The 25,000-nt window shown below is 35.4% G+C and overlaps 1 protein-coding gene and 1 long non-coding RNA gene across 3 annotated transcripts in view; one reads left to right on the top strand and one right to left on the bottom strand.

The window, feature by feature from the left end:
* LOC118765604 overlaps positions 1-14,762 on the top strand; it is a 30,588-nt gene extending 15,826 nt beyond the window's left edge. Inside the window, exons 2-3 of the long non-coding RNA XR_005001465.1 lie at positions 10,864-10,868; positions 14,650-14,762. This is a non-coding gene — a long non-coding RNA (uncharacterized LOC118765604). The remainder of the gene's footprint in view (positions 1-10,863; positions 10,869-14,649) is intronic.
* LOC115218012 (AP-5 complex subunit beta-1-like) overlaps positions 14,664-25,000 on the bottom strand; it is a 67,213-nt gene continuing 56,876 nt past the window's right edge. For both annotated transcript variants that reach the window (XM_036507873.1, XM_029787758.2), the window contains 5 exons: positions 22,531-22,560; positions 21,283-21,346; positions 19,632-19,811; positions 17,465-17,568; positions 14,664-14,929 (listed from right to left, as the gene is read on the bottom strand). In XM_036507873.1, the coding sequence (XP_036363766.1) occupies positions 14,772-14,929; positions 17,465-17,568; positions 19,632-19,811; positions 21,283-21,346; positions 22,531-22,560 (536 nt within the window). In that variant the 3' untranslated portion in view covers positions 14,664-14,771. The remainder of the gene's footprint in view (positions 14,930-17,464; positions 17,569-19,631; positions 19,812-21,282; positions 21,347-22,530; positions 22,561-25,000) is intronic.

The following is a 25,000-nucleotide window of genomic DNA, read 5'->3' as shown; positions in this document are numbered from 1 at the left end:
TAGCCAATAGAAATTATCGGTTCCAGTTCCTCTTTGTCAATTCATGATATGGCAAAGAAGAAGTGATTAACAGTCATCACTTCATGCAGGCATTTTCTTTTTCGATTTAATTATTGAGAAAATGTCATTTACAATGCTTCGCTGACAGTCTATTTATACAAAACTTACAAGTAGTTAATGTCAACGACTTTCAAAAATTACATTACACAAGCGAAGTGTATACAAATGTTGAAATTAAAATTAGACTAACACTGCAATAAGATTATTATAGTTGTTGTTGTTATTATTATTACTATTATTATCATTATTATTAAGGCAGAGTCATTAGCATGCTGGACAAAATTCTAGCGTTATTTTGCCTGTCGCTACATTCTGAGTTCAAATTCCACTGAGATCAACTTTGCCTTTCATCCTTTTGGGGGGTCAATAAATTAAGTACCAGTGAAATTCTGGGGTCAATGAAATCAACTTATCCTGTCCCACAATAAATTGTTGCCTTTCTGGCAAAATTTGAAATTAAAGGCAATGAGCTGGTAGAATCGTAAGCATGCCGGATGAAATTCTTAGCAGTATCTCATCTGTTGCTAAATTCTGAGTTCCAATCCTGCCAAGGTTGACTTTGCCTTTCAATCTTTTGGGGTCGATAAATTAAGTACTATTTGAACACTGGGGATGCATGTTTCAAGTTGCACTGATTTCAGATAACTTTATTGACTAGAAATGGTTTAATGAAATCCTTTCTGAGCAACATTAAATAGTGATTTCATTTTTTTTTTATCTTATAACAAGACTCTTGTTATATAACTCCTAGGTTTGGAAAAAAGGCATGTTGCATTTTTTTTATGTGATTTCTTTGAGGGAACTTATTCAATACTTCAAAGTTGAGGAAAATCCAAAGTAAATTGCACAAGAATTACCAAAACAGTTCAATTCAAGATACATTTTCAATCATAAAACACCTTTATGAAAAAAGTAAAAGTGTCTAAACTTGGTCAGTGGTTCCCTCATCATCTGACTGCTTCTCAGTTTAATCAAAGAATTGCTCTCCTCTACTTGTCACTGAAGAGTAGACTTACTACCAAACTTTTTCTATGGAGAATCATTACATCCTATAAAAATGACAATAGTCAGCAGCCAATGGAAAAGGAAAATCCATCTCCAAACCAGGGCTGCACCTGAAAAAAGATAAATACTGTGTTTGGTAAAAATGGTTGCCAGTTGGAGGCACAAAAATTGGGAAAGAAGGGGTGAAGCTTCAACCGATAATGCAAGACCACATATTGTTCAAGTCACTCAGGAAAAGATTAGGGCACTAAATATGGATGTTCTGTCTCATCCCCCTTGCTCTTCTGACTTAGCTCCATCTATCATCTTTTCAGTTCATTGCAACCCCATTATTTAAAGGGAAAACAGTTGATTAATTGTGGAACAATTAAAAATGATAATGGAATGTTTCTTAGATTCGAAACCTTTACATTAAGAATGAGGAATATCTTGTCCTCAGGGGAAATTTGAAATTGCTCCTCTCTTTACTCTTTATTTGTTTTAGTCATTTGACTGTGGCCATGCTGGAGCACCGCCTTTAATCGAGCAAATCAACCCCAGGACTTATTCTTTGTAGGCCTAGTACTTATTCTATCAGTCTCTTTTGCGGAACTGTTAAGTTACAGGGATGTAACCAGCATCGGTTATCAAGCAATGTTAGGGGGACAAACACTGACACACAAGCATATACACACACATGCATATATATGACGGGCTTCTCACAGTTTCCATCTACCAAATCCACTCACAAGGTTTGGTCGGCCCGAGGCTATAGTAGAAGACACTTGCCCAAGGTGCCACACAGTGAGACTGAACCCGGAACCATGTGGTTTGTAAGCAAACTACTTACTACACAGCCACTCCTACACCTATCGGAAAAATCTCATATAAAAAATGAAATAGCTTAATCCATCAGACCAATACAGCTGGACTCTAAATAGCTACTACTTATGTAAATGCTGATTTCAAATTTTGGCTCAAAATCAACAATTTAGAGGGTAGAGGTTAGTCGATTAAATCAACCCTAGTATTCAACTGGTACATATTTTATCAACCCTAAAACAATGAAAGGCAAAGTTGACCTTGGAAGAATTTGAACTTGTAATGTAATGAGTCTGAAGAAATATTGCAAGGCATCTTACCTATCGCTCTAACAATTCTGCCAGCACACCACCTTTTTACGAAGAAGAAGAAGAAGAAGAAGAAGAAGAATAGTGCAATGGAGATCATGTGAGAGGTCATTAGTTTGTACCTGTCACCAATACTGTTTTGTGTCTATTGTGAAGTCACTTCACTCTAAAATAGAATGTTTTATTTTGTTTATTATACAACATAAAACTATTTCTGTGAATTGTAGTAGTTGTTAGCCAACAGATCAACTCTGACTTACCTCACTTTTTTCAGACATAGTATGTCTAGGACTACATTATCTAATATGTCCATTCTTTCTTAAGACATTAGGGCATAATTTAGGAAGAGGGATTTCAGTTGCTCTTTTTTGTGGGTTGGATAACCATGAAGATGCACTCTTCTAACTTCAGGAAAGAACTCCATCAAGCTGATAGGTTCCAAGCTACACAACACAAAAACAGACTTCTTCAACATTATCTCAATGGCTCACATGATCAAATGACTTGCCACTTGATAAAAAAGGTTTTTTTTTTTTTTTGCTTCCCTGTCTATGAATTGCAATAAAAGGATTTCTTGGAAAAAAAAGTACACAACCCTATCTCTCTAAAAACAACTCAAAGTATTAAAAAAAACCTGAAAGAACATGTTTTAAATGTTTTAGTCATAAGCAAACTGCAGCCTGAGGGACATTCTGAATAGCATGCCAATGGAAAATTTCTTTGAATTATTTTAATAGTGCATCCCACTTGATGGTAAGCCATGTCTCATTCAGCCTGCTTCTTGAAAATGGTTGCAAATGCCTGTGAGAGATTATTGCAGTATTATTACAAAAAGGGTGGGCAGCTTTAAACAATTTTCATTAATGAAAATTGAAAGGGGGAAAATAATACCTGGATTTATAGACAATATGAAAATGTTAGAAGAGTCATTTCAGTGTTGGATAAAATATTTCATGGTAGTCGCTCCAACACTCACTGTTCTGAGTTCAAATATTGCCGAAGTTAACTCTACATCTCATTCTTTGAGGGTTGATAAAAAAAAGGTACCAATCTAGGGCAGTAGTTTGGTGGAACTGTCAGAAGATATGACACGATACAAGATGTTTCATGACATTTGTTCAAGATCTTTGTATTTTCACGAGACTGGAGCCAGTCTCTTTTGGCTGTGAAGTAGCAGACTTTTCTTTGGACAATATCAGTATCATATTGAGACAAGGGATGTATGTGTGTGCAGGCACAAATTGCTACACCTCTGCAAAAAATATGTTGCCCATGCCTGGCCTGTGTAGAAAGGTACAGCCATATGATCAACTCTGACCATGTGTATGTATGTATTTATGTGAGTACATATATATATGTATAATCTCTTTCACTTGTTTCACTTTCACTTTCATTGGATTATGGACATACTGAGGCACAAAGGCACACACAAATACATGCACAAACACATGTAAATACACACAGCATGCTTCCACATAGTTTCCATCTACCAAATCCGCTAACAAGGCTTTGGTTGGCCCAAGGCTACAGTAGAAGACACTGACCCAAGGTGCCATGCAGTGGAGCTGAACTTGAAACTATGTGGTTGCAAAGAATACTCTAGACCTTGGAAAGTCATAGAACAGATGAGCATAAGTGAATGAAACAAAGCTCTTTATTGATTGATATTTAGAAGCATTCAGTTGATGAGAATATGATTTTGTAGACACAAAGATACAGACTATAGATTGTTAGTGTATAGAAATGCAGAGTTAGTAACTGCTGACAAGTTACACATAGTCTCTCTATGTATACAGGAGTAGACAGTCAGACAAATAGTGCAGACGCTGAGTGAATAAACAAGCTCAGTCTATAGATTTTGACAAATAAGCTAACGAGAAAAAGCTGTTAATTGTTGTTTAGATAATAGCAACCTTTATAGATTGTTATTTCCTATGAGACTGTCACATCATCTACCGTGCTTATGATAGAGTTTTGGAAGTCTATAAAGGATGACTAGATAGACGCTAATTACAAGTTAACAAGACACAAACAGCTTGTGGATGTCACGTTAACAGAACCAACTTGAGGATATTGATTAAACAGAGATATAGTCAATTGTTGATAACTGTCTGTAGACGTATTACTCTTTTCAGATATCATTTGTACATGATATATTCTGATATCACACTCAATGTTATTTAGAGATGATCTATTGGTTTAATCAGTTAGATGCATTGACATTGCAAAAGCTACTTGCACATCAATAACATGAAGAAGTGTGTGCGTGTCTGTGTGTTACTGCAACATTATGCCATACATGTGAGCAGTGCAGAGAGAATAGTGCTGGTCTTACAATGATTATTGTAGTGGATCTGAACATGCACCATAACGTTTGTCCATATTTATTAACTAATATCTAAGGAGCTTGCTAACCAACCACATGGTTCCAGGTTCAGTCCCACTGCATGGCATCTTGGGCAAGTGTCTTCTGCTATAGCCCTGGGCCGACCAGATGGAAACTGAAAGAAGCCTATCGTATATATGTATATATATATATGTATGTGTGTGTGTTTGTGTGTCTGTGTTTGGGCCCCTAGCATTGCTTGACAACCGATGCTGGGGTGTTTACATCTCCGTCACTTAGCGGTTCGGCAAAAAAGAGACCGATAGAATAAGTACTGGGCTTACAAAGAATAAGCCCCGGGGTCGATTTGCTTGACTAAAGGCGGTGCTCCAGCATGGCCGTAGTCAAATGACTGAAACAAGTAAAAGAGAAAAGAGAAAAGAGAAAGAGAGAATGTAAAATGCCTCCTGTTCACTCAGGTGTAGAAACGAGTTGTGAAGCCAAGCTGTATCAGCTTTTGCCTTTCCATTGGATAACATCGATGAAGTGGAGAGGGGATGTTGGTATGCATGGGTGACTGCTGGTCTTCCATAAACAACATTGTCCAGACTTGTGCCTGAGGGAGACTTTCAAAATGCAATCCCATGGTCATTCATAACCAAAGGTAGCCTTTACTTATTTTTACTTGTACAATGATAAATAATTGACAAACATGAGAAAAAACAATTTGCTTTTAGAATGGCGGAACTCATAGGCAGCGAGCTGGCAGAAACGTTGGCACACTGGGCTAAATGCTTAGCGATATTTCGTCTGCCATTATGTTCTGAGTTCAAATTCTGCCGAGGTCGACTTTGCCTTTCATCCTTTCGGGGTCGATAAATTAAGTACCAGTTACGGACTGGGGTCGATGTAGTCAACTTAATCCCTTTGTCTGTCCTTGTTTGTCTCCTCTATGTTTAGCCCCTTGTGGGTAATAAAGAAATAAGAACGGTGGAACTCATAGTAGATAAAGTTACAAATCTGCAGATACTGGGTCAAATCCCACAAGAAGCCTTTCACTTTTTCTATCCAAAGAGTTTTATTTCATCCAGTATTGTGCATGCTATTATTCATAGCTTTATCAAGACAGTGAGCCGGCATAACCATTAACATGCCAGATGGAATGCTTAGCTGCATTTCATCCATCTCTACATTCTGTGTTCAAATTCTACCAAAGTCATCTTTGCCTTTCGTCCTTTTGATGTCAATAAAATAGGAAATGGCCAGGTGCAATAAGACAGGGTGTTCACAATGAGGTAAAACAACCATGAAGGAGAGAGGGAGGGAGGGTAAGTGTATGAGTGAGTGAGTGTGAGTACATGATTGAGTGAGTGACAGAGAGGGAAAAGAGATGAGCAAGGGAGGATGGGAGAGAGGAATGACTTGGTGAAGACATGAGTGAGGGATTGAGTGAGTGAGTGAGTGAGTCAACAAGTCAATCAGGTAAACAGAAAGTCAGACAGTGCGGAGAACAAAAGGGATGCAGTCCTATAGGAAGACTAAAACAGAGAATGTCTAGATGCCAGAAGAGAGAATTATAAGAGAAACACTGACAATTGATCAACTGTTGATTATTATATTAATGTGAGAATGATTTTCTTAACAACACATATACATGAAAATTTTGGACAGAAGATGATTTGAAAAGCATATGTGAGTGTGGCAACAAAGTGTCATTTTGTACAAAGTATTAAAGAAATAAAAAAACAAGGAAAACATTATGTACATATATATATATATACATATAGAGAGAGAGCTGAATTTTTATTTCAATTATATTTTACAACCATATATTTTCTTTGAAAGACCAAACAGATAGCATCTGTAGAGGTAAAATTATTGTTTTCATATATTGCACACACATATATATATATATATGTGTGTTGTATATATATATATATATATATATATATATGTATATATGTACATAATACATACATATTTGTATATACACATATATACACATACATATATATACATATATATATACATACAGACAGAGAGAGAGAGAGAGAGTGAAAGAGAGCAAAAGATAGGAGCGCTAGAAGAGATGCATATATACATTTATATATACACACACACATACATATATATATATATATATATATATATAAATTATATATATATATATATATATTATATATATATATATTGGTTAAGTACATAGAAACAGAGAATCATGTATATGTACAACATACATATATAGATACATATATGGATGTGTGTGTACACACACAAACATATATATGTATACATGCACACCAGCATATCTATGCATGTATACAGACATTTATACACATATGTATTACAATCGATACAGAATGAACATGACCGTCAATAGTCCATTACTGACAGTTTCATCATTCAGAGTCTTTAAACAGGTTACACATGGTTCTAGTTATGTTACCATTTTAAAAATAGAGGAATTTTAAATCAAGAACACATGAAAAATAACTTCCACGGATGGTAACTTCAGATTTTTCTAAAGTTCCCTTCTATGTGGTTTATAAAAATATAATTAGCAATATTAGGGAATATTATAGTGTAGAAAAGTTCAGAGGTTCATGTTTCTGTGCATGGCTTAAGATTTCAGTATTTTTTTTTAAATATGGTCACAAGAATAGAATCATGCATATCTCATCTGAAGAATATCAATAGCGAAACTGTCAGCAGTGGATTCTTAACAAGAGCATTTACATTGTTTTAATACACATATTCACTCTATACTAGTAATGAGTAGGCTCTGGGTTTTTCTGTCAGCACACAAAAATACCATGGTAAACACACACACACACACACATAATTTACATATATATATATATATATATATATAATATATATATATATATAAAAATACATACATACATACATACATGTATACATACATGCATACATATACATATGCATATATACATATAAGCATAAATACATATATGCATACAAATACATAAATACATACATATATATATATATATTATATATATATATATAATATATATATATATATATATATATGTATGTAAATATTATATACACACCTGTACGTAGGTAAATATTATATATACATATATATATATATATTATATATCATACATATATACATATAAAATTTATATATATATATGTATGTAAATATTATATACACACCTGTACGTAGGTAAATATTATATATACATATATACATAACACATATTTACATGTATAAAACATACATATACATATAAAAGATTTATGTATATGCCTACATAGTACATATTTGTACACCTATACTGCAATCAACTGATATTATTAGAGTTACCTCCCTTGTAAGTAGCTTGCTTACGAACCACATGGTTTCAAGTTCAGTCCCACTGCATGGCACCTTGGGCAAGTGTCTTCTACTATAGCCTCAGGCCGACCAAAGCCTTGTGAGTGGATTTGGTAGACGGAAACCGAAAGAAGCTCGTCATATATATGTATGTGTGTGTTTGTGTGTCTTTGTTTGTCCTCCTCAACATCGCTTGACAACCAATGCTGGTTTGTTTATGTCCACGTAATTTAGCGGTTCGGCAAAAGGGAATGATAGAATAAGTACTAGGCTTACAAAGAATAAGTCCTGGGGTCGATTTGCTCGACTAAAGGCGGTGCTCCAGCATGGCCACAGTCACATGACTGAAACAAGTAAAAGAGTAAGAGAGAGAGTAAGAGTAGGGCATCAGGTGTAATACTAGCAAATTTCAGTTTCGAAGGATGTAGCGTGTCCTGAGAGCTAACAACTGATGTGTATAGTTTATTCCATGCTTAAGCAATTCTGAATGTGCAAAAGATGTTATGGGGGTTGTGTTGTTTTCTGATGTTGTAAGTGGGTGCATGGGTGTTAGAGATATGGCATTCAAAGAGGCCAAATACAGCTAAAACAATACCATTTCTTTCACCAGTTGATGTCTGAGAGTAGCATTGTCCATATTCCAAAATTTGCAGTCAGCTAATCTTTCTAGAGTTGCGTTTCTTGTTCTGTTATTTTTTTTTTAGATATATATATATTTTACCTACTTTAAAACACTCTAAATCGGGAGTTTTGTGTGGTAACTGCTGAATAAGCTCAGTTGATAGTAGTCTTTTACATCACTATGGTACATGTGTGATCCACTATGTACATACATTCACACACACACATGTATGTATGTATATGTAAATGCATACATACAATACACAACACATGCATATAAATATATAATAAATATATATATAATATATATATTATATATATATATTATATATATATATATATTATATATATATATATAATATATATATATATATAATATATATATATATACATACATATATATACATACATATATATACATACATATATACATATACATATATACATATATACATATATACATATATATACATTTATATATACATATATATATATATACGCATATATTTAGTTTTGGGATTTGGTTTGCAAGATTCTTTATATGAGTTTGTGAGTTGAAGCATATTCTGTTGTGTCTGGGGAGAGTCATTTTCTTTTTGTGCCTTATAATGTAACACACTCACTGGTAAAATTTCCATTTTTTTCCTTATTTTTGTTTTCCTAAAATTTTCATTGCATCTTGTAACCTTTTCAATAGTCTTGACTCTCTGAGAGTCAAGACTATTGAAAAGGTATTGAAAACGTTGCAAGATGCAATAAAAATTTTAGGAAAATAAAAATAAGAAAAAAGTGGAAATTTTATCGGTGAGTGTGTTACATTATAAGGCACAAAAAGGAAATGACTCTCCCCAGACACAATAGTATACACATATATATATAAATCTATATACATATATATACATATATACACATATATATACATATATATACATATATATACATATATATATATATATATATACATATATATACACACACACATATATATATATATATATAATATATATATATATATATATATATATATTATATTATATTATATTATATATATATATATTATATAGACATATTTTACCAGATCTTCTTGGTCTGGTTGCTTGATACACCCACCTACGTAATTTGTTTCTTTGAATCTTCACAGTAACAAACATTACACATTTCACATGAAGCATAAAAGAAATGGAGGTAAGTTTAGTTGTTCAGCCCCAGGTCAGACCTTATAAAGCAGACCTCTCGGATGACCGAAGGCATTCCAACCATGACACTCTCATTTTCTTTATATCCAGGACTACATTACACATTGTGTCTGCCCGTCAAAACAGCAGAGTATAATTTGAGGTAGATTTGGTTGCTATTTCTAACAGGTTGAAAAGCCCAGTAGAGACTCTCTCTCTCTCCCTCCCTCCCTCCTCCTCTCTCTCTCTGCTGGGCTCAGTATGATTGACCAAAACCCCTTCAAAAAAGTGCCCCAGCATGACCACAGTCTAATGACCAGTCTGTAATAAATAAAAGAGTAAGTCACAATACTCTTCACAATTTGAATGTATCAATCAAACATGATTACTAATAGGGATGCTGAAGGGTTGAACATGAGTCAACACTCAGCATGCTACTCAGTTCATATCACATGAGCCAGGGGAAGAGTCTTGAAGCAGGTACTCAGCCAGCTAAAAACAGCAGCCAAATTTCCCTAAAATCACACCCAACTTCTAAAAAAAGTTAAATAAAATACAAAACATTGAATAATAGAATCCTGGATACACTGTTCATGAAAACAACATGGGGTGGTCATGGCTAGACTGTCTTTTGATCATAGATCTGTCTGTTCAGTCAGGGCTCACCTAGGAATTAAAATAATCACTCATATAAAAAATAATTAGTGAAAAACAAATATCAAAAAAATTGTTTACATAAAATTAATTAACACAATAATCAACATTAGAACACATTTAGAATTGTTTAAGATATTAAATATAATTGTTTTTTAATTAATATATAAGACTCTTTGGCAAGGATTAAACGATAATTAAAAGATATTGCTTCAACGTTTGTTATTCAAATGTGTTCTTTGACAAAGGAAACATGGCAATTAAAACAATGAAAAATTAATGGGACGTGGGGTGGAGATGAAAGAGTTGGCAATTAATTACTCAGCAATGAAGACAAAATTAATTAGTTATCTGAGTACTCAGTAAAGGGAATACTCAAGAAGGAAAAACAAAATGAGGAGAAAAAAAAATCATTTGAAGACTCAGTATGATAATGTTGAACCTCAACATTTTCATAGCACATTAAAAAGTCAAAATACACACACACACACACACACACACAACTTGGCTCAATCTCACACATACACATACATGCTCATACAGATAAACACACTTCTACATACACAGGCACAGTTACAAACACTATAATTCATTCACATATACATATATACATACATGCATAAATACATACATAAATACATACATACATACATACATACATATATATACATGCATACATACATACATACATACATACATACATACATATATACATACAGACATACATCATACATACATACATACATACATACATACATGCATACATATGTACACATATGCATTGAAATAAAAATGAAATTATTGCACCAGGTTTTATCATTATTGCTTATATATTCAAAATTAAAATTGCAAAAGGAAAAAATAAGAGAAAGGTTCATATATTCTTGCTTTTGTTGTTGTTGTTGCTGCTGTTGTTGTTGTTTAGCTTTGAGTGTGCAAAAAAGAATATATATGAATCATAGTGGTGGCATGGTGTGTGATTGTGTGTATAGGTGGAATGTACAAGTGAAAGTATATATGTCAGTGAGTGTATATGTATGCAGGATTTGGTGTACATGTGTGCGAGGGTATGCATGTGCATTTTTCATGAAGGTGTAAATGGTTAAAATGTTTACACCACAATCACAAGATCTCATGTTCAATCCTAATGCATGGCATTTTAGGGAAGTGTCTTTTGCCAGATATAAGACTAAATAATTTTATTCTTGAATTACTTTAAGCATCAGGAGAGGCAGAATTGGCTACATACCTATTTCTTTACTACCCACAAGGGGCTAAACACAGAGAGGACAAACAAGGACAGACAAACGGATTAAGTCGATTACATTGACCCCGGTACGTAACTGGTACTTATTTAATCGACCCCGAAAGGATGAAAGGCAAAGTCGTCCTCGGCGGAATTTGAACTCAGAACGTAACGGCAGACAAAATACAGCTATGCATTTCGCCCGGCGCACTAACGGTTCTACCAGCTCGCCGCCTTAATTGGCTACATACCTTTAAGGTCTGAGCGCAAATCTCGGCTAGAATCTTCTTTGCTTTTCATTGCTCTGAGGTGGTTGAAATAAATATTGGGGTTTATACAACTGATAAGACCCCAGAATGGCAACAGTGCAGTGACTGGAGCCAGTGTAAAAATAACGTCCATGTTTCAGATATTTATCACTGACGTCTAGAGCAGAAAAGAGATGAGAGACAAGGCTTCTCTGGCAAAGACTTGTCACAGCTATCTTTTATATGTCAATACCTAAATTATTTAGGGTACTTTTTTACATTGAAGTATCCACATTCTTTACACCTAGCATCTAAATTGGAAGCTGGATCAAATCTTGTCAGGGTCAGCCTTATGTTCTCTTCCTCCAGATCCCATAAGGAAAAAACTTATATCAAGGCATGGACCTAAAGTTAAGAAGCTCACTTGTGAACAATATGGTTTGGATTCAGTTCAACTGTGTGACATCTTAAGCAAATGTCTTTTAATATAACCCCAGGCTGAATATATGTATATATATATATATATATATATATATGCATGCAGAGATCTATCATATGTGTGTGTGTGGAGATGTGTGTGTGTATGTGTGTATAGATACACACACATATATATGTGTGTGTGAGTATGTGTATGAATATATGTTTATCATCATCATCATCATCATCATCATCGTTTATATGTATATATATTAATATATACATGTGTGTGTGAGTGTACGTGCACCTTTTTGTTTGTATTTGTTACCCCACCACTTGAAAAACAGTGTTGGTTTGTTTATGTCCCTGTAACTCAGCAGTTTCGCAAAATAAAAAAAAAATGTTTGAAAAAGTGCCAGGCTTAAAAGAATAAGTACTAGGATTGACCAGTTTGATTAACCCAAAAAAGGCAGTGCTCCAGCATGGCTGCAGTCCAATGACTGAAACAAGTAAAGGAATACACAAAGGTTGACTAAATTGACTCAAAATAAAAACGCCACCCTACACCACCCACCGCACCCCACCACCACCACACCTCACTCACCAGAAATATTTAAAAGTAAATATCAGACATTCATTATGATGAGTCACAAAGAAAGAAAAAAAAAGAAAAAAATAGCATCAAGATATTTTATAAAAGCATCTGAGTTTGATTAAAAAGTTCCATGTGCAACCAGATTTCTTTAGCAGGCTTTTAGAGAAATCTTGGTTTTGCAGAGACAGTGCCAGAAATTAGTCCTGCTCATCTTTGTCCAGAGTCAGTGTTTTCAAAACTGTAATCCAAAACGGAAAACAGCATTTGTGTTAAAGTAACACTGGGAATTCGACAAAAGATTTATTAAATTGAAGTTTTGATTCTGTGTTTGGAATGAAAAATTCTAATCTGTCATCAAGCGATGAGACTGGAACTTTTCCAAGTTTCTGATACATTGAGATTGAGAGTAAAAGACACCCCACAGAGCCAGAGATGCCTTAGCAGCATCAGGCCCTCATGGAAATCAATGCAGCAGGCCTCTTGAGTATTTCTTGACAAGCTATAACATGCATAGACAATTAACTGGGGTCCCAGTCAGCCAATGCACTGAGAACACCAGACTAGCATTGGGTTAATCTCTATTTGTCACTGCTGGTACTTATTTTCAATTGAATGAGACAAGAGCAATGTGAAGTAAATAGCCTTGCTCACGGACACAATATGTTACCTGGTCTAAAAACCAAATCCACCACTTAACAATCATCACTCAACAATCTTCACTTAACAATCATCATTCAACAATCATCATTCAACAATCATCACTCAACAGTCATCACTCAACAATCATCACTTAACAATCATCACTCAATAAACATCACTCAACAATCATCACTCAACAATCATCACTTAACAATCAGCAGCCGAACATCCTAAACACAAGGTTACACACCTTCTCCATGTCTTGAACTGGATTTATTATTTAAAAAAAGAAAATGTAATGGTTTCAATGCTCCAACAGCCTTCCCATCACCAAGTTTGCCCCTGTACAAAATATCCAACTGCTGTTGTAAAGGCTTGAACTGAGAGCACAGGAAATAGAAGTCGTTTTAGCCATCTAACCATTACATCACTCAATATGCTTATATTCATACTCAAAATACAAACAGACATAAATATACACAAGCAAATATTCTCACACATGCATACATCAAAAAAAGGGATCAAAGGTCCCTCCCAAGCCTTAAGGTTGCAAAGTTGGTTTCCTGAATTCTGTGGTGTATATATTAACCTCCTGGATGGAACGCAGGTCCTTCACAGTATTACTTACTTTTTCCAGCTGAGTGGAGTGAAGTAATGTGAAACAAAGTGTTTTACTCAAGAACACAATGCACTGCCCAGTCCAGGAATCGAAACCACAATCTTACTATCATGAGTACAACACCCCTAACCACTAAGCCGTACACCTCCACACACACACATACATACATATATACATATTGCTCAGCAAAAGCTGCTTTGTTGTTGATTTCATTTCTTCCGTCAACGGACCATCTACTAGCTTTGCACCTTCAAAGATGGGTGAAACACAAGATCCTAACATGTCAAACAATTAAAGGTTAGTGACAGGAAGAGCATCCAGCTGTAAGACAATGTCTGAATCATATATTCATCTAACCCATGCTCACATGGAAAAGCAGACATAAAATCAAATGAACACAGAGTGACATACAGGTACATAAACATACAAAAATATATACAGACATAAACATATATATATATATATATATACAGACACATACTTATTTGTATTCACTCACACACACATAACTGCATATAATCATGAATAATTACACACACAGATATATATATATATAACATGGGTATATACATACACATATAGATATAAGCACACACACACACACACACACAAATTCAAAGTTGTCCCAGATGTTGTCAAGAAATAAACCAAATAGAAATGTTGTCCAAATTAGAAATTACAAAATGAAAACAAGAATCACAGCGTTGGTTGTTAGAGGAAATCTTGCAAGGATTCCAAGTAAGTGTTGACTGAGGGAAGAATCTGCCAGAAGTCGGTTAGGATTGAAACTGCAGTCTTGTCTGTCATGCATTTAAGCTTCAGCAGCAGATGGTGATGAGGGGGTAAAAATATTGCACAGTGAACCATCTCTGCAAATGGTAAAAAAGAAACAAAAACTTAGATATATATGTATATATATAAATATATATATATATATATATATACTCGCACACACACAAACACACACACGCACATATAAATATTGGGTTGTCTGGAAAGTTCGTGCTGATTTATAATAGCTTACCTTTCAACTTTTTAGGACATGGTTGAGTCCATAAAATAGAATTTGACTACACCTCCATTTACAGTACAGTTTAAGCTACCTTTTCGTAGAAGAAGGTTTATGTTCCTATAACATGTGTTAATTTTGTAATCCTTTAAAATGGAAGATAAGAAAGTTTATTTTTGGCACTTGATGCTTTTCTTTTTCCTCACAAGCAATCAAAGAAATATGCGTAGCTTACAGTGATGTTTCTTTATCCAAAAAAACTGTACGGAAGTAGTTCACAAGGTTCCGAGCTGGAGATTGTAGCCTTATTGATAAAGAGCGATCAGGCAGACCATCCACTACAGATGATAACCAAATCAAGTCATTAATTGTGAATAACCCACATTGCACAACCCGAGAATTAGCAGAAAGCCTCAACCTATCAAAATCCATCATTCATGAGCACCTAGTAAAGCTTGGGTACACAAATCACTACGATGTTTGGGTACCACATGAGTTGAGTGAGAAGAACCTTTTGGATCACATTTCCATCTGTGATTCGCTTTATAAACGGAATGAAAATGCGCCTTTTGTAAAGCAAATTGTGACAGGTGATGAGAAATGGATTATCTACCGAAATGTTCAGAGAAAGTGATCCGGGAGTAAGCGACATGAGCCACCTTTAGCCACTCCAAAAGTGGGTCTTCACCCTAAAAAAGTCTTGCTTTGTGTCTGGTGGGATTCGAAAGGAATTCTGTACTATGAGCTTCTCCCAAATAACCAGACAATTAATTTTGAGAAATACTGCACACAACTGGATGAGTTAAAAGCAGCAATTCAAGAGAAACATCCAGAATTGGCCAACAGGAAGGGTGTTGTTTTCCAACATGATAATGCAAGATCACATGTTTCTTTGGGAATCAGACAAAAATTACTGCAGCTCGGCTGGGATGTGTTACCCCACCCTCCATATTCACCAGATATTGCTCTTTCAGATTTCCACTTATTCAGGTCTCTGCAGAATAGTCTTAATGGTAAAACTTTCAATTCCTTGGATGATGTAAAAAGATACCTTGATGAATTCTTTGCCATGAAACCACCTCAATTCTGGAAAGAGGGTATTTTCCAGTTAAAGGAAAGATGGAGACGCATTGTACAACAAAATGGTTTATATTTGGTTCTTTAAAAATGTAATGGCAAGTATTTACTGACCTTTTCCTTTCCTTTAAAAATCGGCACAAACTTTCCGGACAACCCAATATATGTTAACTTGACTATTTTACTAACACAATATTGAAACCTACTTTGTACAACAGTATTGCTAATGAGAGTCATTTTCGTGTTGTGCCAGCTGCACTCAACTTAAAACCCTAGCACAGGCAGTACTGACACTTAACTGTCAGCAATGGTCATGCTCATCTAACGAGTAGACAATCATCATCACCATCATGTATATCGTCATCATTGTCATCGTTTAATGTCCACCTTCCATGCTGGCATAGGTTGAATAGTTTTACAGGAGCTGACCAGGCAGAAGACTGTGTTTTGTCACAGTTTTTACAACAGGATACCCTTCCTAACACCAACCACCACACAGAGTGGATTGAGTGTTTTTTATGTAGCACCAGCACAAGTGAGGTCAGTTTTGGCATGGTTTTTACAGCTGGATGCCCTTCCAATATATACTCATCATCATCATCGTCATCGTCATCGTCATTTAACGTCCGCTTTCCATGCTGGCATGGGTTGGATGATTTGACTGGGGACTGGTGAACCAGATGGCTGCATCAGGCTCCAATCTGATCTGGCAAAGTTTCTACAGCTGGATACCCTTCCTAATGCCAAACACTCTGAGAGTGTAGTGGGTGCTTTTACGTGCCACTGGCATGAGGACCAGTCAGGTGGTTCTGGCAATGACCACGCCCAAAAGGCATTTTTATGTGCTACCTGCACAGGAGCCAGTCTAGCAGCACTGGCAACGATCATGCTTGAATGTTGTTCTTCATGTGCCGGTAAGGCAACACCGGCAATGATCATTCATGAATGGTGCTTTTCACATGTCACTGGCATGGGAGCCAATCCGTGACCCTGGCAACAATCACGCTTGGATGTGCTTTTAACGTACCACTGGCACAAGTGCCAATCAGGCAGTACTGTCATCGGCCACGTCAGCATTCTATAATACACAAAATAAGTTAATTGGAATCTCCCATCAAAGATGATGTATGAATGTTCAGATTTTGTTGAACAAGATGCACAAATAATTTGTTTATAATAAACAAATGCATGTGCTGTACATTAGCTTACTCTTTCCTTCAAATTGACATTACCAGTACACATGCACAAGTATACCACATGTCAGGTGTTGAAGTGATCAAAGGAACAACACGAAACAAAGTATTTTATGCAGTCTTACCATTGTTACAATAAACAACGTAGGGATTAAGTTCTGATTCCTTGAGTTTCTTCAAACCAGTCTGGTTTATTGGCAGAATCTTGATAGACTGGAGGGCTGCTGGGCTGTAAAGAAGTCAAAATCAAAATGCCCATGTCATATAATTGATATAATTACAAATTGAATTTAATTCAAATAGAGGTATTGAAGTGATTAATGTTTAATATTCTGTGTCAATTTTATCCCACTGACTTTGAAAAAATAGTGGCTGTGTGGTAAGTAGCTTGATTACCAGCCACGTGGTTCTGGGTTCATTTCCACTGCATGGCACCTTGGGCAAGTGTCTTCTACTATAGCCTTGAGCCGACCAAAGCCTTGTGAGTGGATTTGGTAGACAGAAACTGAAAGAAGCCTGTTGTATATATGTGTGTATATATATATATATGTAAAAGTAAAAAATTATACAAACTGGGACAAGAACGTGAAACATTTAGAAGACGACATGTATATGTATGTGTGTGTATATGTTTGTGTGTCTGTGTTTGTCCCCCCAACATCGCTTGACAACCGATGGTGGTGTGTTTATGTCTCCGTAACTTAGCAGTTTGGCAAAAGAGACCGATAAACTAAGTACTAGGCATCCAAAGAATAAGTCCTTGGGTCAATTTGCTCGACTAAACGTAGTGCTCCAGCATGGCCGTAGTCAAATAACTGAAACAAATAAAAGAGTAAAAGAGTAAATTCCATATAAGGGAAGGGTTTAATGTAGTAAATAAATATTTAAAATTAGGGCCAAATGAGCCACTGAAGAAGCTTCTGTGAAGTCATTTGTTTGACACAACAGCCAAATCTCCCTCAAAATATTTCTACCTTTAAAATTATAAACCATGTGGGTTACTGATGGAGTATTACAAAAGTCAATTGCATAATATAGCAGCTAAATTTCCCTCGTGAAATTCTGTCTTTAAAATTAGGACCACATGAGCCACTGAAGTTATTTGCTCACTACAACAGCTAAATCTCCCTCAAAATGTTCGGATCTTTAAAATTAGGACTACATAAACTATTCAAGAAGCTGGTGTGAAGCCCTTTGCTTTATTTCCAGAAAACAGAAAAAAGATTTCAACTGTTCCTTTTTTTTTTATTAAATTATAATAGCTGTTTAACCGTGAGACATTAAGAAACTAAAAGATTCCAGATATGAACATCATCATCATCATCATCGTTTAACGTCAGTTTTCCATGCTAGCATGGGTTGGACGGTTTGACTGGGGCCTGGGAAGCCAGGAGGCTACACCAGGCTCCAGTCTGATCTGGCAGTGTTTCTACAGCTGGATATTCGTCCTAACACCAACCACTCCATGAGTGTAATGGGTGCTTTTTACGTGCCACCCAGTCTAATTTTTCTCAAGCAGAGTGTATCACCAACTACATTAGTTTTTCCAGTGCTTAGTCAATAAGAAAAGGGTAGAACCCATGACTTGATTTTCTTTTTTTTTTCCACAAGACATCAAAGACTGATGGGTGAAGGGGATACATTAGCTTCAAAATGAAAACCTTTCCCAAATACTTTCAACAAAATTAATTCCACCAATGACATCCAAAGTTTTTAGTGTTAAACACGCCAGTGGATTAATTGTACCACCCAAAAGCTTGGCCCACAAAGTACTGTAACAAAGACTGTCATGTACCTCATCCAACACTCTAAGAATAGCTCATTTGTTTTTTCTTCTTTTCTTTCAAAATGGTAGGGTTGAAGATTTCAACAACAACAACAACAAAAACAGTAGCAGCCACCACCACCAAAAGCACATGTTAAGCAAGGGTATAGAAGGAAGGCAAAGAAAAAATATCTAAAATATGAATAACTGAAGCAAAAATTTAGACAATATAGGTTAAAAGGCAAAAGTATAAGTGTAAGGCAAAAATATGAGTGTAAGGCAAAAATATGGGTGTAAGGCAAAAATATGAGTGTAAGGCAAAAATATGGGTGTAAGGCAAAAATATGAGTGTAAGGCAAAAATATGGGTGTATGGCAAAAATCTGAGTGTAAGGCAAAAATATGGGTGTAAGGCAAAAATATGGGTGTAAGGCAAAAATATGGGTGTAAGGCAAAAATATGGGTGTAAGGCAAAAATATGGTTGTAAGGCAAAAATATGGGTATCAGTCAAAACCAAAACAGCTTACCCAGAATTGTTGTTACTTTCTGTTATGTGCTCCCACACTTTGTTAAAGAGGAGATATTTTCGATCGTCTGGAACTCCTAGAATCTTCCATGGAATGGGCATCATCAAATCAGTAAAACTTATGGATGTAGTTCCAAGACAACAGTACATTGTCACTTTGTTCACAGAGGCAAATATCGACCTGGAATACATGAGTATATATGTCTGAGTGTATGTATATATGCATGTGTTTGTATATCTATATATGTATATACATACACACACATATGCAAGTGTGTGCGTGTATATATATATATATATATATATCGCCTTCATTATTGTCATCATTTAACAGCCATTGTCCATGCTGGTATGGGCTGGACGGTTTAACTAGGGCTGGAAAGCTAGGAGGCTGCACCAAACTCATCTGATTTGGCATGCTTTCTATGGCTGGATGCCCTTCCTAACATTAACCACTCCAAGTGTGTAAAGGGTGATTTTATGTGCCACTGGCATGGATATATATATAAATATATATATATACATATATATCATCATCATCATTTAATGTCTGTTTTCCATGCTGACATGGGTTGGACAGTTTGATTGAGGCTGGCATGTTGGAAGGCTGTGCCAGGATCCAGTCTGATTTGGCATGGTTTTCTACGGCTGGATGCCCTTCCTAACGCCAACCATCCAAGAGTGTAATGAATGCTTTTACAATGCACAAGCACAGGTGCCATTTGCATGACACCGATATCAGCCATGACTGCAATCTCACTTTAGTTGCCAGGTTTTCTCAATCGCAGCATATCTCCAAAGGTCTCGGTCTCTTTTCATTGCCTCTGTGAGGTCCAATGTTTGAAGATCATGCTTCACCACCTCATCCCATGTCTTCCTGGGTCTACCTCTTCCACAGGTTCCTTCCACAGTTAGGGTGTGCTACTTCCTCACACAGGTGTACTCATCCATACATAACACATGACCATTTGTCTCTCTTGCACACCACATTTGATGCTTCTTATGTCCAACTTTTCTCTCGGGGCACTCACACTCTGTCATGTATGCACACTGACATTACACATCCAGCAGATCATACTAGCTTCATTTCTTTCAAGCTTACACATGTCCTCAGCAGTCATGGCCCATGTTTCACTGCCATGTAGCATGGCAGTTTGCACACATGCATCATACAGTCTACTTTTCATCCTGAGCGAGAGGCCCTTAGTTGCCAGCAGAGGTAAGAGCTCCCTGAACTTTGCCCAGGTTATTCGTATTCTAGCCGCTACACTCTCAGAGCATCCATCCCCACTACAGACTTCATTGTTTCAGCAGTAGAAGCTATCAACTATTTCTAGTTTTTTTCCCCCTAGCATGTGATGGAATCTGTTTTCTGTACATCTTCAGTGTTTATTGCCCCTCCGCATACATACACATATATATATGGTTGGGAGGCAAGTTTCTAAATCACACAGCCATGCCTGATCGTATAGCTGATGGATAAAAGAACTTATCAGCATTAACTTGCCATCGGCCATTTCTAATTCTTGGACTTAGAAGAGAAAGAAGCTTCCAAATGTAATAAATTATGAAGAAAATGAAAATAAAATTCAAAACTTGTTTTTTAAAATCAATAAAAAAATTATAGTAAACAAATTTTCTTCATATCTTACCAAGTAGAAAAGTCTCCAGGAAAAGGTTTCCGGGAATAAAACTCTAACTGAACCATTTCAGAATCTGAAAAGGGAAGGAAGTGAATAGATAAGGTTTGGTAAATCTGATTTTACACAGCATCAGTTCTGAGATGAAAACATGCCTAACTGTGGAAAGGATTAGTTTGCTTAGAAACAGATAGGAGTTGGTAACTGGAAGGGCATCTGGCCATAGAAGATTTCATTTGACTGTCGAAAGTCTAGAAATATAAATGAGGATTAGAGAAACTGAAATGAAACAAAGCTACTAAAGAGAAGGTTTTTTGTTTTTAACCATTTCTCAAAAGACTGTATAAATTTTCTTCAGCCATTTCACTTCACAACTCTAGCATCAACAGCTAAAAGACATTTCTGACTAAATACACTTGAAAAAATTATTTTCTCCCTTTTTTTAGAATTTTATTTTTTATTAAGATGATCTTTCAAATGTTATTTCTTTGCTGTCATTTGATACACAGGACATATTTCTCTGGCATCCATACACCAACCATGCACCAAATTCTTTTTTCTTTTCTCTTTTTTTTTTCAAAGTAGACAAGTAACTTGGGACTTGTGAAAATAAAGTTTAATAGTGTGGACATTTAGAACAAATTTATGAAAACGCTTTCATCAAACAAAAGGTTAATTTTAATTTTCTTTATGTAGTTTATTATTTAAAGTACACTTAGTTTTCATAAAAGTAAGATTTGTATCTTTAAAACTGCTACAAGAGCTGAAAGAATCCCAAACACTTTTAATTATTTTTTTATTTACTTACTAACTTGTAAATCATGTTTTAACAATCTAAGATACAAGAAATTTCATCAGAGTAAAATACAGATTTCAAATTTTGGCACAATGCCAGCAATTTTGGGGGAAGGTGTAAGTCAATTGCATCAACCCCAGTACTCAACTGGTACTTATTTAATCAACCCTGAAAGGATTAAAGGCAAAAATGACGTTGGCAGAATTTGAACTCACAATGCAAAGACAAGAAATACTGCTAAGCATTTTGCCTGGTGTACAAACAATTCTGCCAGCTCCCCACCTTAATCAGAGTAACATTGAAAACATTGCCATTATGAAAAACATTTTTTAGAATAATTTATATGGGGCGGGGGGAATAAGATTGAACAATGGTATTAGTAATTGTAAAAAATATCCTTCCTACAAGTATTGCATATAATTAGAGAGTTTACTTATGAAAAAAGATTTTTAAAAATCTCTTACCTTCCTTCTTGAGGAATGGAATGTGAATGGCTACAAGATGGAAGAAAATATATGTAAATATATATATAGAAGAGGAAAAATTTTAAAAAGGCAGAATGCTAAATTGAAGGTAAATTTTAATAAAAATGGGTGTATGGAAAATTTAAAAAGTAATAACTCAAACTGGTTTTCATCGCAAAGCAAATTTTCAAGATTTGAAAGGGGAAAAGACATTTTTTTTTTAAAATTGAGGAAAGGGAAAAAAGAAATTTACAATGTTTTTTTTCAAAACCAAATATATATATATGAGAGAGAGAGAGAGAGAGAGAGAGAGAGAGAGAGACAGAGAGACAGACAGACAGACAGACAGACAGACAAACAGACAGACAAATAGACAGAGAAACAGTCAGACATTTTTTCCAGTAAAATTTTGAAATAAAAATTTCTAAAGTGGAGGTCAAGGTGGGATTCTTCCATGCCATGTTGTCAATCCTGATCAAGCAAACTCACGGTCAGAGGTATTCCAATCTTCTTTTCTGGCATAGTGTATCTAAGGCTATATAAGTCAATGTGCTTTTTCTTTTCAATCCTTTTAATGCCAACCTGCCTGAAAGCACTTTTTGTTCAACTTTTAAAGTTCTGTTTTAAATTCTGTTCTAAATTAAAATCTTCCATCAAAATTACAAGTTAATTTATATTGTAGCAAGTCAAAAGTTTTGCATAGGTGCTAGTTTGCAACATGTGTATCCCATGACCAAAGCTGTTCAGGCCATGGAAGATACTCTCTGAAGTTGGTAGTATCATGGTAGTTAGTACATTGCTTCACTCTATATGATCTGAAATGCATCAAGATGAACATGCAATTTAGCTTCATTCAGGAACTTCGACTTTACAAGTTCGAACTGAGCCATAACAACATGGAAGCAACCAAAACCATTTGTTGCATAAAAGGTGAAGGTACAGTTGATCACAGAAGAGTAACCGTATGGCTTAAGAAATTTCACTTGAGTTGGAAGAACTTCGATGATCAAGCAAGGCCTAAAGCTGTGGATTCCAAGGTCACGTTCCAAGCCAAAGTGCCAAATCTGGTGAGCAGCACTCAGTGAGTATCAGATGAGTTTGGCATCTCACGGATGTATATCATTGAGCAGCAAAAATACCTGGCATTGGTTAACTGAAAGTGAGCTCTTCTGCAGCACAAGACTTCACAAGACCTCCTACCACTTAAACAACCTGGAATAATCTCCAGGAACTTGAGGAAATCAGAGTGATGCCACACACAACATACAGTCCAGACCAGACTGGACTAGCAGGATCAAATCATTATTTGTTTAGATCCGTAGCTCCCTTCCTGTGCTCATGACACTTTCTCAACCAAAAGGAGGTGGAAGCCTCAGTGAAGGAGCTCCTCGCCTTAGAGAACAAGAACCGGTATCAGCGTTGCAGCAAAAGAACTGGTAAAAAGGTGGCTGCAGACAGCGCAACACAATGGCCTTTACTTTGAATTCTAGGCTGCTTTTGTTAACTTGACAAATAACACAAATGACTCACCAAAATATTGCAAATCTTGACACAATATTTCAAACACCACCTTGATAATGACAAGATTATCTTAATAAATTCTTCATTATTTTCAAACTTAATCGAAACAATACTTCAACATAAATATGGTAACCAAAAGGTTAAAGCCAGTTGTGAGTGATTTGAGAATGATGCCAGCAGGGAAAACACATGTTAGACAACGACGACGGCAATGGCAGCGACAACAACGACGACAAATTTTTAAACTGTCATGTTTTATATATTTACATATATTTTTAATACAATACTATTTTAGACATATATATCTTTGTGAGAAATTTTTTTGATATTCAATTTCATGCTATTATTTCAAAATAAAGTATATATATAATCGCTCGTATTAATGTCTCAATACTTTATAGTATTAATATTTTTGACATCTTATACAAAGAGCACGCATAATAAATTCAGTGTATAATATTCTAACAGAATATATTTAATTAATGATATATATATATATATGTATATACATATATAGTTGAAATTTACAGAAAAACAAAAGACAAAGATAGGTGTATAAACAACAAGTGGGTGTATTAGTTTGACGCTCGGGAAGATTTTTACATTTCGAGCCTATGCTCTTCAACAGAAAGGAACATGAGGAAATAAATAGAGAGAGAATAAAAAGACCTTATGGATTTAGTGGACAATCATGGCAACAATATATATAAATATATATATATATTAGAGAGAGAGAGAGAGAAGACAGACAGACAGACAGACAGACAGACAGACAGAGACAGAGATGCATGGTGAGATTTTTTCAGTTCTCATGAACCAAATTCAGAGACAAGGCTGTGTTTGGTCAGCAACTATAAGAGAAAACACTTGCCAAGGGTGCCATACAATGAGATTGAACCTGAAGCAAACTTCTTAACTACACAGCCTTTATTTATTACATGAAAATATG

This window comes from Octopus sinensis, linkage group LG12 (genome assembly GCF_006345805.1).
Source record: "Octopus sinensis linkage group LG12, ASM634580v1, whole genome shotgun sequence".
Lineage (NCBI taxonomy): Eukaryota > Metazoa > Mollusca > Cephalopoda > Octopoda > Octopodidae > Octopus > Octopus sinensis.
This window is presented reverse-complemented; position numbering and strand designations above follow the sequence as displayed.